At 35.8% G+C, this 13168-nt stretch overlaps 2 protein-coding genes across 3 annotated transcripts in view; one reads left to right on the top strand and one right to left on the bottom strand.

Moving 5' to 3' along the window:
- LOC138691322 (uncharacterized) overlaps window positions 1–2326 on the top strand; it is a 259737-nt gene extending 257411 nt beyond the window's left edge. The window contains exon 5 of the mRNA XM_069813205.1: window positions 1767–2326. Coding sequence (XP_069669306.1) covers window positions 1767–1788 — 22 coding nt within the window. The 3' untranslated portion in view covers window positions 1789–2326. The remainder of the gene's footprint in view (window positions 1–1766) is intronic.
- The window catches only part of LOC138691315 (zinc finger protein 493-like), a 132831-nt gene extending 121371 nt beyond the window's left edge, over window positions 1–11460 (bottom strand). For both annotated transcript variants that reach the window (XM_069813175.1, XM_069813174.1), the window contains exons 1-5: window positions 11348–11460; window positions 5838–5923; window positions 3228–3365; window positions 2321–2458; window positions 1039–1121 (exon numbers count right to left, since the gene is read on the bottom strand). In XM_069813175.1, the coding sequence (XP_069669276.1) occupies window positions 1039–1121; window positions 2321–2458; window positions 3228–3365; window positions 5838–5918 (440 nt within the window). In that variant the 5' untranslated portion in view covers window positions 5919–5923; window positions 11348–11460. The remainder of the gene's footprint in view (window positions 1–1038; window positions 1122–2320; window positions 2459–3227; window positions 3366–5837; window positions 5924–11347) is intronic.
- Between the last annotated feature and the right edge of the window lie 1708 nt (window positions 11461–13168).

Raw genomic sequence — 13168 nt, 5'->3', positions numbered from 1 at the left:
TAGACCTATACACCCTTCTTCGGGAAAACGGTCTAAAATGTAGTGAATAATTATAGTAGCGAAATTTTGTTTTCATTGTACTGTACGTACCTGCAGGACAGGGCTGCGTGCGTGTATAACATTTTATTCAGGTGCGTTTTAAAATCTTAGATTGCATGTATCTCAATTCGCCATATTGACGTATACGCCCTTTTTCCGGCAAACCCCTCAATTATAAAAGGGAAAACGGGAAAATTTCATAAACTTTGCTCAGTCATCCTACATTGAAAAGTGTTGCAGTTCCTAAACTATTCAGTGGTTTGCCATCACATTTATCGAAGGAGGTCACTTGATCCAGAATAGATCCTGAGTGTAGAAGAAAAATGATTTTGGAATCTCACGAGAAAATGTTCAGGAATTTATCCAGTCTTATATGGTCGTGGATTTTGAAGACTGTGTACAACATTTCCCTGCTAAAATAATGATTCATGATTGGGACTATAAAATAGGAAAAAAGTGTGCGTGGATTTACATAGTGTGATTTTCAAGAAAATGATAACAACAATATGTATAGTTTACACGTTGTATGTAGTGTGAAACTGTCAGAAAATGTAATAGTACTTGTGAATGTCAATGGTGTTGATATCCCTCCAAATAATTTAGGTTGAATATTGCCTTGTGATTCCAAGCTCAGCAGATGGTCTCAAATAGAAAACATTTGAGCAGATACAAGTCAGTTACAAGTGAAAGCTGTGAGAAGCAAACTGTTCATTCTCTTCTTCATAAATGTAAGCAGAATTTACTTGAATGCTGTTCCGTTGCATAGAGTGACGGGTGCTATACCTGAAAGCCAGATTTGTAGACATAAAGATAGACAGATACCTACATAAAGAGACATACAGATACATTTACAGGCAGACATGGCAGTTCGGAATAATGAGTTGTTCATTTGAACAAAAATCATGTTGATTTGAAGTACATATTTATATTCTTCGACGTTACAACTAAAATAACGCACTGAAACCAACAACGAAGCAGAGGTTTACATACTTTACTCACCCCTCAGTAAAGACTTCATCCTCTTCTGCTGTTACTTCCAGTTTGACCTCCTCCTCCACTTGGTCTAACTCATGTGTCTCCTCCTGCAAGACATTTTGTAAAACGAAGCTATAGGACAATAGCAGTTGAAGAATCAATGCACTGCAGTTTATATGCTATAGACTTTATTTTAAATCCTACTTAATTCAGTAAAAAGTTCAAACATTGTCGGTGAAAAATGCAAACGAATGAAACAAATTCAAGAAGAAAATAACATGGCATTTTCTAAGAAACATCCCGTTTTAAATAAGAATTGCATAAACAATAAATAAATTGTAAGAGTAAATAAAAATGACACTTGAATCACATTCTGGGATGGTCATAGGTGAGTAAAATTCAGGAAGACCAAGTTGACATGTGATCAAACTGTCACGATAAAATTGGTAATGGAAAATGTTTGGTAGGGAAGTTTGAAACTATTTCAGATATTTCTGGATTTATAGCAAGCATACTTCTAAGCTAAACAAATGAAGGTGTGTAAAACTCTAAAAGAGTTTGAAAATGTAGGAAAAATAATTCTGAACGTGTAAGGAACAATGGAAAAAATTATTTCATGTGTGAATATTCAGGGTGATTCTTCCGCCTACTGTTATGTTCCATTACTTCTCTTATGGTCCCTCGAATTTTTACTTTTTCCAAAGTCTGGTTTGATATTATTGTTTCCAATTCAGTCTCTTGCTTTATTTCAGGAGTTTGGACTCGATAACATGATTAATGGTCCTCCCCATGTCACAGTCAGTGTGAGGTGGCTACTGCAGAGTGGAGGAGAAGGACAAGAGAACTCTGAAGATGTCTTCATAAATTGTGACGTTCGAGCATATTTATTAGCAATTTGTTCCAAGAAATAGACAATAATCATGTAAATTTTAGCTGCTAAAAGACGAATTACAAGAAATGTAATTAACAGTATTTCCTACACCAGACACAAAATAACTGGCATGTACCGCCAGCGTAATTGAGATTGACCCCACTCTATACTGCGCTGATCATTAAATCAGAGTGAACACTGGTATCAACAGTGATAAAAAATTCAAAATGTGTATGATTTAGTGAACGTTTAGCATCGCAGTCTCTAACAGAAAAATTGTTGGGTGGGAAAAATTCACAAAGGATAGCAGGATGAAGAAATGGACAGCATCAGAGCAACAGTCGTACCCCTGGTCACCTGAATGTAGCAACCACATCAGCCAGTATATAACACACTGTGAACTACCGACCAACACACTTCGTAAACAGCACTCACCTTAGCTTCACTGTTCATTATTGAAAAGCAAACTGGCACAGGAGTTTCCTCAAATGTTATCTCTGATTTCAAATCATAGCTTTTTACCATACATTCTGTCTTTATTTCACTCATGTGTAAATCTAATACATTTTCTTCCTGCAACACACAATTCATAATAATTATTTAATATATCATAATTATGTAGTTGTTCACGAAACACCTGTGACTATTTTAATGTCTCTCCAATCTATTACTAAATCCTGATGTCAATGAATGCAAGTAAACACATTCCAGAGTCAGTAATCATATAATTTGTATGAAAAACCTAGTCTAGAATGATTTTATTATTCATAATCTTGTGCATTGGTTTACTGAAGGTGTTGGAGTGGAAGATAGGAATAATACCTTGTCCCCAAATAACAGTCAGTGGAAAGATGCTACTGCAGAATGGAGGAGGATGGAAAAGGAACTATGAAGTAGTCTTTGTGATTTGTGATATTAATACGTAGTTACAAAGAACTGATCTCAAGAAATAGACACCAAATATGTGGAGTTTGGATAATAAACTAATATAAAAAAATAAAAAATCACAATTAAGTGTACTTCCTAAACCTACTGCAAACTACAAGTTTGGCCACCTAGCACGGGATTAACTGAGAGTGAACCCCATTCCATACAGGACTGTCAATTAAATTAAAAGAAACATGGCAAACATCATAAAAATGTATATAATTTAGTGAACGTTCAGGATTGTAGTTTCTATGATAAAATTGGGGTGGAAAAGATTTACGAATGATATAGGATGAAGAAATGCAGAACATGACAGCAAAAATCGTATCTCCTGGTCACCTGAATGTCAGTCACATCAGCCAGTACATAACAGAGGGAGAACTACCGACCAACTTACACCATAAACTGTACTCACCTCAACTTCACTTTTCATGACGGGAAAGTCAACTGGCACAGAGGTTTTATCAACTGTCATCTCTGATATGAGATCGTAGCTGTGGTCCTTATATTCCGTCTTTATTTCAGTGACATGCAGATCTAATATATTTCCTTCCTGCAACACACAAAACATAATAATTTTATTATGAAATATAACCTATTATATGTAACTGTTCACGAAAAATCAGAGACCATTTTCAATGTCTCAGAAATCTATTATTAAGTCCTCATGTCAATGAACACACGCGTACACACTTCAGAGTCAATAGTGAAATATAAGTTGTATGAAAAGCCTTGCTATGCAGCATGTGAGTGAATAGCTCTACAATACAGTATATTGTTTTATTTAAACATATGTTTACTTCACTTATATTTCCACATACAAATATATTTCATTTCAGAATTACTTAATTCATTCCAAAAAGAGTATGTCGGGAAATATGAGATATGTTTTAAAATTAGTTAACTTATTGTGTGTTAGATGTTTCGCCTGAGAGTAGGCTAATCAGTGGCAGAATATAGTACAGTTGTTCTCTTTAATATTGATCATCATCAAATGCTCTTCGGATTAGGCAGTTGGGTCGCATCTCTGCTGCTTCTAGTCTTCTGATCTGCTGTGAGGTGAGTGTCCATGGTTCAGAACCATATAATAGTGTTGGTACGATTAGTGGTTTGTAGAATTTTAAAACAGTCTCAGTTCTAACCTTCTTCAACAGTGTTCTTTTAGTAGTGCTTATGAGTTGCTGATATTTAGCCATTTTATTGTCAAAAACCTTAGGAGAAATGTGAGAGAGGCTGCAACCTAAATAATCAAAAGAGTTAACTTGTTCTAATATATGATTATCTACAACTATTTTTGATCTGATGGAATTTGACCCAGAGAATGTTAAAACCTTGGCTTTTTTTGTTGTTGAGATTTTAAAATTATATGTTTTCCAAAGTTTTTCTAACTTTAATATTATTCGAGCAGGAATTATCCACGATCTCTAACATCTCTTCTTATATTACTATAGCGAAACAAGTTCTAATGGATGCTATTTAATCTGTAACTCAAAGCTATGGCCAAAGTAAGAAATAAATGAGTGCCATGTTTTAAGCAGCAACATCTCCTTGCTGGTGAAACTAAACAAACAACCTATTCTTCCAGTTAAAGAATTGAATCTGCCAGACTCACTAGCCAATGAGTCTTCATCGGGGAAGATATTTTGTCATGAAACTTTCACCTTAGTCCACCAAGCATTCTGATGAATATGAGCAGCTACTATAGCTGGCGAAATCTGGTCCAGTGGACCAGCTCTAACAGTTATAATAGCACAATATAAGAATTTAACTTGTGATGTGATAGTGAACACTAGCTACTGTTGACTTGACTTTTTTTAGTGTATGCCTACATGCCATTTGGTATTCCCAAGAAACTAGTTTGATTAATTAAAATGTGTCTCAGTGAAACTTACAGCAGAGTCCGTATAGGCCAGTTTCTATCTGATGCTTTTCCAATTCAATGCGGGCTAAAGCAGGGAGATGCACTATCACCTTTACTTTTTAACTTCGCTCTAGAATATGCCATTAGGAAAGTTCAGGAAAATAGACAGGGTTTGGAGTTCAATGGGTTACATCAGCTTCTTGTCTATGCGGATGACGTGAATATGCTAGGAGAAAATCCACAAACGATTAGGGAGAACACGGAAATTCTAGTTGAAGCAAGTAAAGCGATAGGGTTGGAAGTAAATCCCGAAAAGACAAAGTATATGATTATGTCTCGTGACCAGAATATTGTACGAAATGGAACTATAAAAATTGGAGATTTATCTTTCGAAGAGGTGGAAAAATTCAAATATCTTGGAGCAACAGTAACACATATAAATAACACTCGGGAGGAAATTAAACGCAGAATAAACATGGGAAATGCGTGTTATTATTCGGTTGAGAAGCTTTGTCATCTAGTCTTCTGTCAAAAAAATCTGAAAGTTAGAATTTATAAAACAGTTATGTTACCGGTTGTTCTGTATGGTTGTGAAACTTGGACTCTCACTTTGAGAGAGGAACAGAGATTAAGGGTGTTTGAGAATAAGGTTCTTAGAAAAATATTTGGGGTTAAGAGGGATGAAGTTACAGGAGAATGGAGGAAGTTACAGGAGAATGGAGCAAGTTACACAACGCAGAGCTGCATGCATTGTATTCTTCACCTGACATAATTAGGAACATAAAATCCAGACGTTTGAGATGGGCAGGTCATGTAGCACGTATGGGCGAATCCAGAAATGCATATAGAGTGTTAGTTGGGAGGCCAGAGGGAAAAAGACCTTTGGGGAGGCCGAGACGTAGGTGGGAAGATAATATTAAAATGGATTTGAGGGAGGTGGGATATGATGGTAGAGACTGGATTAATCTTGCTCAGGATAGGGACCAATGACGGGCTTATGTGAGGGCGGCAATGAATCTCCGGGTTCCTTAAAAGCCAGTAAGTAAGTAAGTAAGTATGCCTACATCAGTCTGCTAACTATAAATTGAAACATGTAGCTTATAATTATTGTGTTAAAGTTTACAGTGTTATGTATTTCGAACATAAAAAGATCACCTAATTTACCTCTGATAAGGACTTCTCTTCTGCATCACTTGTCTGCATATGCAATGCGTTGATGTCGGGTTCCATCTTTATCACATCCATCTCAACTGAAAGAGGAATTTATAGAGAGTAACATTAATCTGCAGGATGTAAGACATTAGAAGTGTCTTATTTATAGTGGTTGTAACATAGTTTGCTGAATGCTCCGAACTTGTTCTGAATAAATTATCTGCTATAGCAGGAACATAAGACATGTTGATATTAACAGCTAAGTCTCTATGAATTGGATTACGCAGAGAAGAAATCTTAATTTGTGTATTAGCAGGTCTGTATCAACTGCGTCAGAAGTCTTACTAAAGTGAATTAGTATCAATAAAGCCAGTTGCTTTTTGCATCAGAGGCTCGCGAATATCCTTATTGACTTTAACAATTTGTAGTTGTACTTTGTCCAGTTCTAAATCATGACTGATATTCGTCAAGTAAGTCGTGCTCGGATAGATAACTCATTAGTTGATTGTGAACAATACGTTCCTGAACTTTCGATAGAGCAGGGAGAATGATGATAGGTCTGTAATCATTCGGACTTAAAGGGGTCTTAGTCTTGGGAAGTGAACAGATTACATTGGGATGGGTAAGTGGAGGTCATGAGCGAGAGTTAAATATATGGATCACTGTTGTCAATATTATCTCTAGAATTTTCTGCAGTAATTTAATGTTTGTTTTATCTATTCCTTCGTTTCAGTGCCGTTCTTACTTCAGTTCCTGCTACGTAATGAAAGTAAAATTCGTCTCTTGTAATAGGCGTACTGATTTAAATATTAATAAGAATGAAAGACAGGGGACTTTGTTTAATTTTGTTATTACAATATTTCGCACCGACGGTAAAGTGACACAATAACTAACTTAGTGATGTATTCGCCTCAAGTCTCCATAAGAAAAAGGAAGGAAAAACTACCAGCAAACTGAACCAAAAGTCTGCGTTCTCTCGTTAAGTATATGGACAACTATTTAAAATTTGGTTTCCTACAATACAGTTACCACGACCTCAATGTGTAATTTATGCTGTTGTTCTGAGAAATAAATCTATTAAGACATCGAGACTTTTCGAAATCTCAACACAAAATGGACCGATTTAGTCAACACACCCATTGTATTGCTCATGCGTACAAGAGATGCACTTAAAATAGAAAATAAAATTATTTCTCAAGTTTCACCCACTGATACTTCACTTCTGACATCCTTTTAATATCAATAAAGATACCAAATGTAAGAAACCGTATTCAATTGGCAATTGACTGCTGCTTGTAAAATGAAATATTAGGCCATGCTGCGGCAAGTAAAATGAAAAAAATGAAATTTTCGAATGATAGACCTACAGCTGAAAGGCGGATATCTGATATGGTAAAAGATGCAGACACGCAACTCATTAAAAAAGTTAAATTATCAAATTATGTTCATTTCAACTAGACGAATCTATAGGCATGCAGAAAAACGCCATGATACTTACACACTGTACGATAGCCTATATTAATTGTGATCAAAGTGATATTTTAAGAAACATTAATACATTTTGATACATAAAATTACACACATATTTTTTTTGTGTGTGTGTGTGTGAGTGTGTGAGTGTGTGTGTGTGTATACCGGAGTACAGGAAGTCGCAGGTTCGATTCCCGCTCGAGGTTGTGAAATTTTTCTTTCATACCATGGCATGATTGTGACTATAATAGTATTTAAATTCATTAATATGTCACATCAACGGACGTATATACGTCATCCAACATCGTAAGATGAAGAATATAATACAGTACCTTAATTCATTGGAATAATAATAATAATAATAATAATAATAATAATAATAATAATAATAATAAATGAATACGTGAAAAGGGTAGACTACAGTGTTCATTTAAAATATATTAAGTTTCTTTCATTATTTCCGAAAAGTAGGGTATATGAATTATTGAACAACAGAAAGGTAGTACCTTAGTTTATAATATGTAATATCTTTTAATAACAAGAATGACAGCCTTTTATTGTAATATAATTGAGACGTAGAAGTTTGGATATTACGTCTATTGTCCATAAAATATTGTACGAAGCATTTAATAAGCAATGGTGAGTCCTTTAAATGTCCCAAATGTCAATGTCATTTAAGTGTTCTGCTATGAATATTTAGTATAGAACAGCGCTCCGAGCGGCGGAAATGGCATTACGAGGGAACCCCTTCAGACTCGTATTTCAAGCGCTATGCACCAGTTTGTATAATCTCGTAAGCAACGGTATTTTCAATTAGAGTAATGTTTCCATCAGTGTTGCCAACTGGACGGGAATTCCGTCAAAATTGACGGAATTTCAACGTAGCGGACGGGAAAAAAATGGCTTTGACGGGTGACGGATTTCCTGGCGGAAATTACGATTTACATCGGCGGCTTTTGACTTTTTTTGCTGCTGTCATTTTCAATTATTTAATTTTTTTGGGAATCTTACTTTTTCTTTGAATAGCCCTGTCCGTACCGTACCATGTTAAGGAATCTTCCGTTTCGAATTCCTCGTAATCAAGTCAGAGGTTGGTTACGCCGAGTATGAACGTTGCAACTTTCCTGCGACTTGAAGACACGATTACTACCGTGTATTGGAATGTGAGGTGGAAGGTCGGCATAACAACAGTGTATCCCAGATAAGACCTCGCTCATAACAGAAGCTGTCTTTATCAGGCCTGCAGCAAGTGGACATCTAGCTTGGCATTGGTTAAAAAAATTAAACAAACATATTCTAATAAAACGAATCGGTGACTCACGTGTCCAGAATCTTGAGATGGAGCTGATTGCATCAGAAAGTGTAAGTCAGTATTCTGTGTGCGTTCTGTATAGTGGAATGTAGTGTACGTTTGTTTCTATATCGCGTTACCTACATTGTATTTTTTTTAAGGTGAAACGATTATTAGTGTCTGTACTGCTTTGTGAATGTGTATTTTTTAAGGTGAAACGATTGTTAGTGTCTCTACTGCTTTGTGAATGTTTTATTGACAGATTTAACATGTCAGAAAAGAAAGATAAGAGCTATACTAGAAAATTTAGAAAAGAGTGGTTAAGTGATGAAAGAGTGAAGGATTGGCTGTTGGAGGTGCCTGGAGACCCTGGTATTGCGCGGTGCAAGTATTGTCAGTGCAGTCTGAATGTGCGATTGTCAGATTTAGTCGATCATGGAAGAACTAAGAAACATTTAAAAGCATCAGAACCATTTTCAACATCGCGCCAGTCAAAATTGCAATTTATACCAATCAAACATACGTACGAATGTGCAGCTGCTGAGGCTACTCTTTCACTTTTTGTAATTAACCATTGCTCAATAAGGTCTGTTGATCATCTTTCCGATCTTACCAAGAGATTTTTCAAAGGTGCTGACCATGCTTCTCTTTTACGACTCCACCGCACAAAGTGTAGTGGTTTGATTAGGAATATTCTTTTCCAACATTTTAAATCAGAACTACAGAGCGATATTGATAGTGGCCACTTTAGTCTTCTTATTGACGAATCGACAGATATTTCTGTCATAAAACTACTGGCTGTGTGCATTGTATATTATTCGAAACAACAAAATACAATTGTATCCACTTTTCTTGGAATTGTTGAACTTGAACAGGGAAATGCAGATTGTATTGTGAGTGCAATAAAGTCATTACTTTCAGACTACGGGTTAGACATTAAACAAATGAGAGGCGTGGGGACCGACAATGTGTCAGTAATGGTAGGCATTAACAATGGGGTCTATCAGAAACTGAAGCAGGAAGTCGGTAATCTTGTATTGATTCCTTGTGTTTGTCACTCAGTTCAGTTAGCTGTGTCTTCTGCTGCAGAAATGTTGCCAAGAAATGTTGAATTTTTAATATCTGAAACTTATTCTTGGTTTTCAAAGTCATCTCGACAGATCACATACAGGTTTTATTCCAAGCAATAAATGATGGAGCCGATCCCCTTAAAATTGTACAGCAGTCAAATACAAGGTGGCTATCGATTGAAGTTGCTGTCAGTCGCATACTAAATCAGTGGCTTGAATTACAGACACATTTTGAGATATCTAGACTTCAAAATAAGTGCTACACAGCTGAACTCTTATATGGTATGTACTGTAACGTCATCAATAAACTCTATCTTGTATTTCTTAAACCATATCTAGAAGAATGTCAGAAAGTCAATAAGTCATTCCAGTCAAGAACAGCAGATCCTTCGAAGCTTCTTAAAGATTTAATTCTACTAATTGTAGGTATTACTAGACGAATTGTTGTGCCTGGTTATAGGGGAGATCTGCTAACCGTGGAAGTTAGAAAATACAAGTCCCCTAATATTTATCTTGGCCATGAAGTAGAAATTTTATTAACTGATTTGAAAAAGGACAATAAAATCAGCCCTGATAATGAAAAAGTGTTTCGCAATAGGTGCGAAAATTTTCTGTTTTGCTTAGCAGACGAACTCCAACGGCGACTGCCGAGAAATGTACAGGTTTTGCAAAAAGTGTCTTTAATTGCACCAGAACAGTGTTTGAGAGTAGTTAAAGAGAGTATAATCCCATTAGCCAAAGAATTAGGGTTAACTGGAAATATAATAACAAAAATTGATTTTCAATGGTCTAAATTAACCACTGTTCAATGGCAAAATGTTACCAACACAATTGAATTTTGGCATGAGATCGCGTCATATAAGAATGCAAGTTCTCAAAATCCATTTCAAGAACTCTCAGACTTTGCCATGATGATTTTGGTTTTACCGTGGTCGAATGCTGACGTGGAGAGAGCATTTAGTATGCTCAACAATGTGAAAACTTCCCTTAGAAATAGACTTAAAACCAATATGGTGAATTCGATTCTAACTGTGCGTGCTGGACTTAAGCGTGTAAAAAAATGCTGTCATGACTATACCCTACCAGACGATGTTCTCAACCAAATTGGCACAATGGCAGCGTACCGCATCGTAGACCAACCCAGCACATCAACTGCAGAACTAGAGGCAGATGATGTGGATGAATTATTACTTTAATCAAGATTGGTAAGTTGTGTTAAAATTTGCTTTTTTATTTATATATAAGTAGGTATATTGTGTCGGTCCTTTTTTTTCTTTTTCTTTTTTTTTAATTTTGACGGATACTGACGGATTTCCAGGTGTTTTACTGACGGGAATATAATTTATGTGTTGGCAACACTGGTTTCCATTTGTCAACTGACTTGTGTCACACGGTAGTTGGTAGGGGCCGCCGGTTTTTTTTTTTTACAAGGTATGTGACAAGGTTAGTGGATTAGTTCAGGAGAAATCTTGAGTGACGTGTGGCCGAGGAATATGTGAAAAGATTTCAGTTATTTGAGATCCTCGGCCTCACGTCACTTAGATATCACCTCAACTAACCCACTAACCTTGTCACATACCTTGTACAAGTTACCAAATAGTTGAACGACCTAAGCAGGGACCGCTGAAGTTTACCATTGCCATGTACCTTTAAATTCGTAATATCTCTTAAAATTGATAATTGCAACCTACCTCATCGACAGTAATTACTGCACTTGTATGAAAGTCGAAACTTGAGAGGATAAAAAAAGGTCTAAACACATACCAGATAACCAAAACTTTATTGCCAGAGAAACAAATCAAGCACTGAGATCAATGATGCCGTGAAAAAAAGTACAAGCCCTTGAGTAATGTCGTCATCGTTGTTGTTTCACTTTATTTTCAGACGTCCTATGCAATAGGGCTGTAAATCCCCCCATAACAAATTAAAATGAGAAAATCGTTCCATTCCTTTAGACGAACTAAACAAGAATGGCCATTTAAAGTCAAAGCTTCAGTCATTCTTAGTTATTTAGATGACCCAAATGCTTGATTTGTTCTAAAATGTCATAATACATTCACACTCCATATTGGTGGTAAAACAGAAACTTTACAATATAAGCATGGAATTTTAAAGCAAATACCACCTGATTTGGCATTTTCCCTGCAATTTTCAAGAATATTTATATTTTTTTCTGCTTCCTAGCGACAAAACTCAAAAGAAGTCAATGTACTGCTGGAAAAAATCACTTTTGTGATGAGTAGCTTGAAAATGTAGCTCTCAAGAGTTACCGGTAACTAATATTTTCGATAAATTCATTTAACGTACCTTTTATTACTTTGCGCTTATCGAGGGGAAATGAAATGGCACTAACGTTTAGGCTATGGTACTAGTGAAAAATTGTTGTCTACTGTATCTGTATGAATTGAATCAATAATATTACCACTTAAGTCAGAAGCAGTGGACACAGAAGTATCAGGTTGCTGGGCCGAACTTTTCGAATCGGATTTCTTAAAAAATAATTCTAGTTTTAAGATTTGTCTGATTAATGCACTGTTCCAAAGTGTACTTCCTTTGATTGATTTTTGTATTGCGTAAAATTTAATGTAACTTCACTGTCACTTATTCTTTAATAATCACTAAATCACACACCAACTGACCAATCTCCCAGGCTACCATCACTCCACATATGGAACTGAGAAGTTGCAAACAATCGTATCGTGAATAGTTCAACAGTGAGTACAATTGTTTTATTGGGTACCGGTATGCTATATTACAAACTCTAAGTACACGGCCAATGTTACACTAGTCAATCCCTTTCCATTTTTTTTTTTTTTCAGAATATTACAGTGTTATTAATGTTGCTATTTTCAGTATAATACAAACAAATACACCGACTGTCTTAATGCATGCTACATGTTTATTGTTGCTTTCAGAATGAGAGCGACACCGCGTGCTATTTCACAAATGAATTGGAAATCACTCTTTGTTAGCAAAAGTATTAATGTATTGGGCTTGTTAGAATGTCATATCATGTTTTTTTTTTCGGAAAGAATTGCATAAAAAATGTAAACATGTTATTGATTTTTAAGTTTCCTGTTTCTTCACTCATAACGAAATTCTCGAATGTTTCGCTAACCTTTCGCGCAAAACACGCCAGCCTCTAAATTCTGTCGTCCCAGAGCAACTACCTCGATCTGTCCATTGAAAAATTGGGCCTGAATAAAACTTCGAAACATTCGGTCTTTAGCATTAACAGTCGCATACCAATGGGGGGGGGGGGGTCAGCTACTGACACCAGAAAATATCTTTAATGATTTCTTTTTTATTACTGGGAAATTTATGCTATGCTTTTCAGACATTTTTTGTTGTTAAGTTGTAGGCGTTGTAGCAGAAAATTAACTTTTGGCGGCAATCCATTGTGGAGTTATAGTGATTGTTGTCGGTACATGCGCATTGGATTTCTTATTTCCATATTTTATGTTCCAGTAATTATATTGGAGCTAGGTGGTTGTATTTATTTCTTTGACGAT

Source organism: Periplaneta americana, chromosome 16, assembly GCF_040183065.1.
Source record: "Periplaneta americana isolate PAMFEO1 chromosome 16, P.americana_PAMFEO1_priV1, whole genome shotgun sequence".
NCBI lineage: Eukaryota > Metazoa > Arthropoda > Insecta > Blattodea > Blattidae > Periplaneta > Periplaneta americana.
This window is presented reverse-complemented; position numbering and strand designations above follow the sequence as displayed.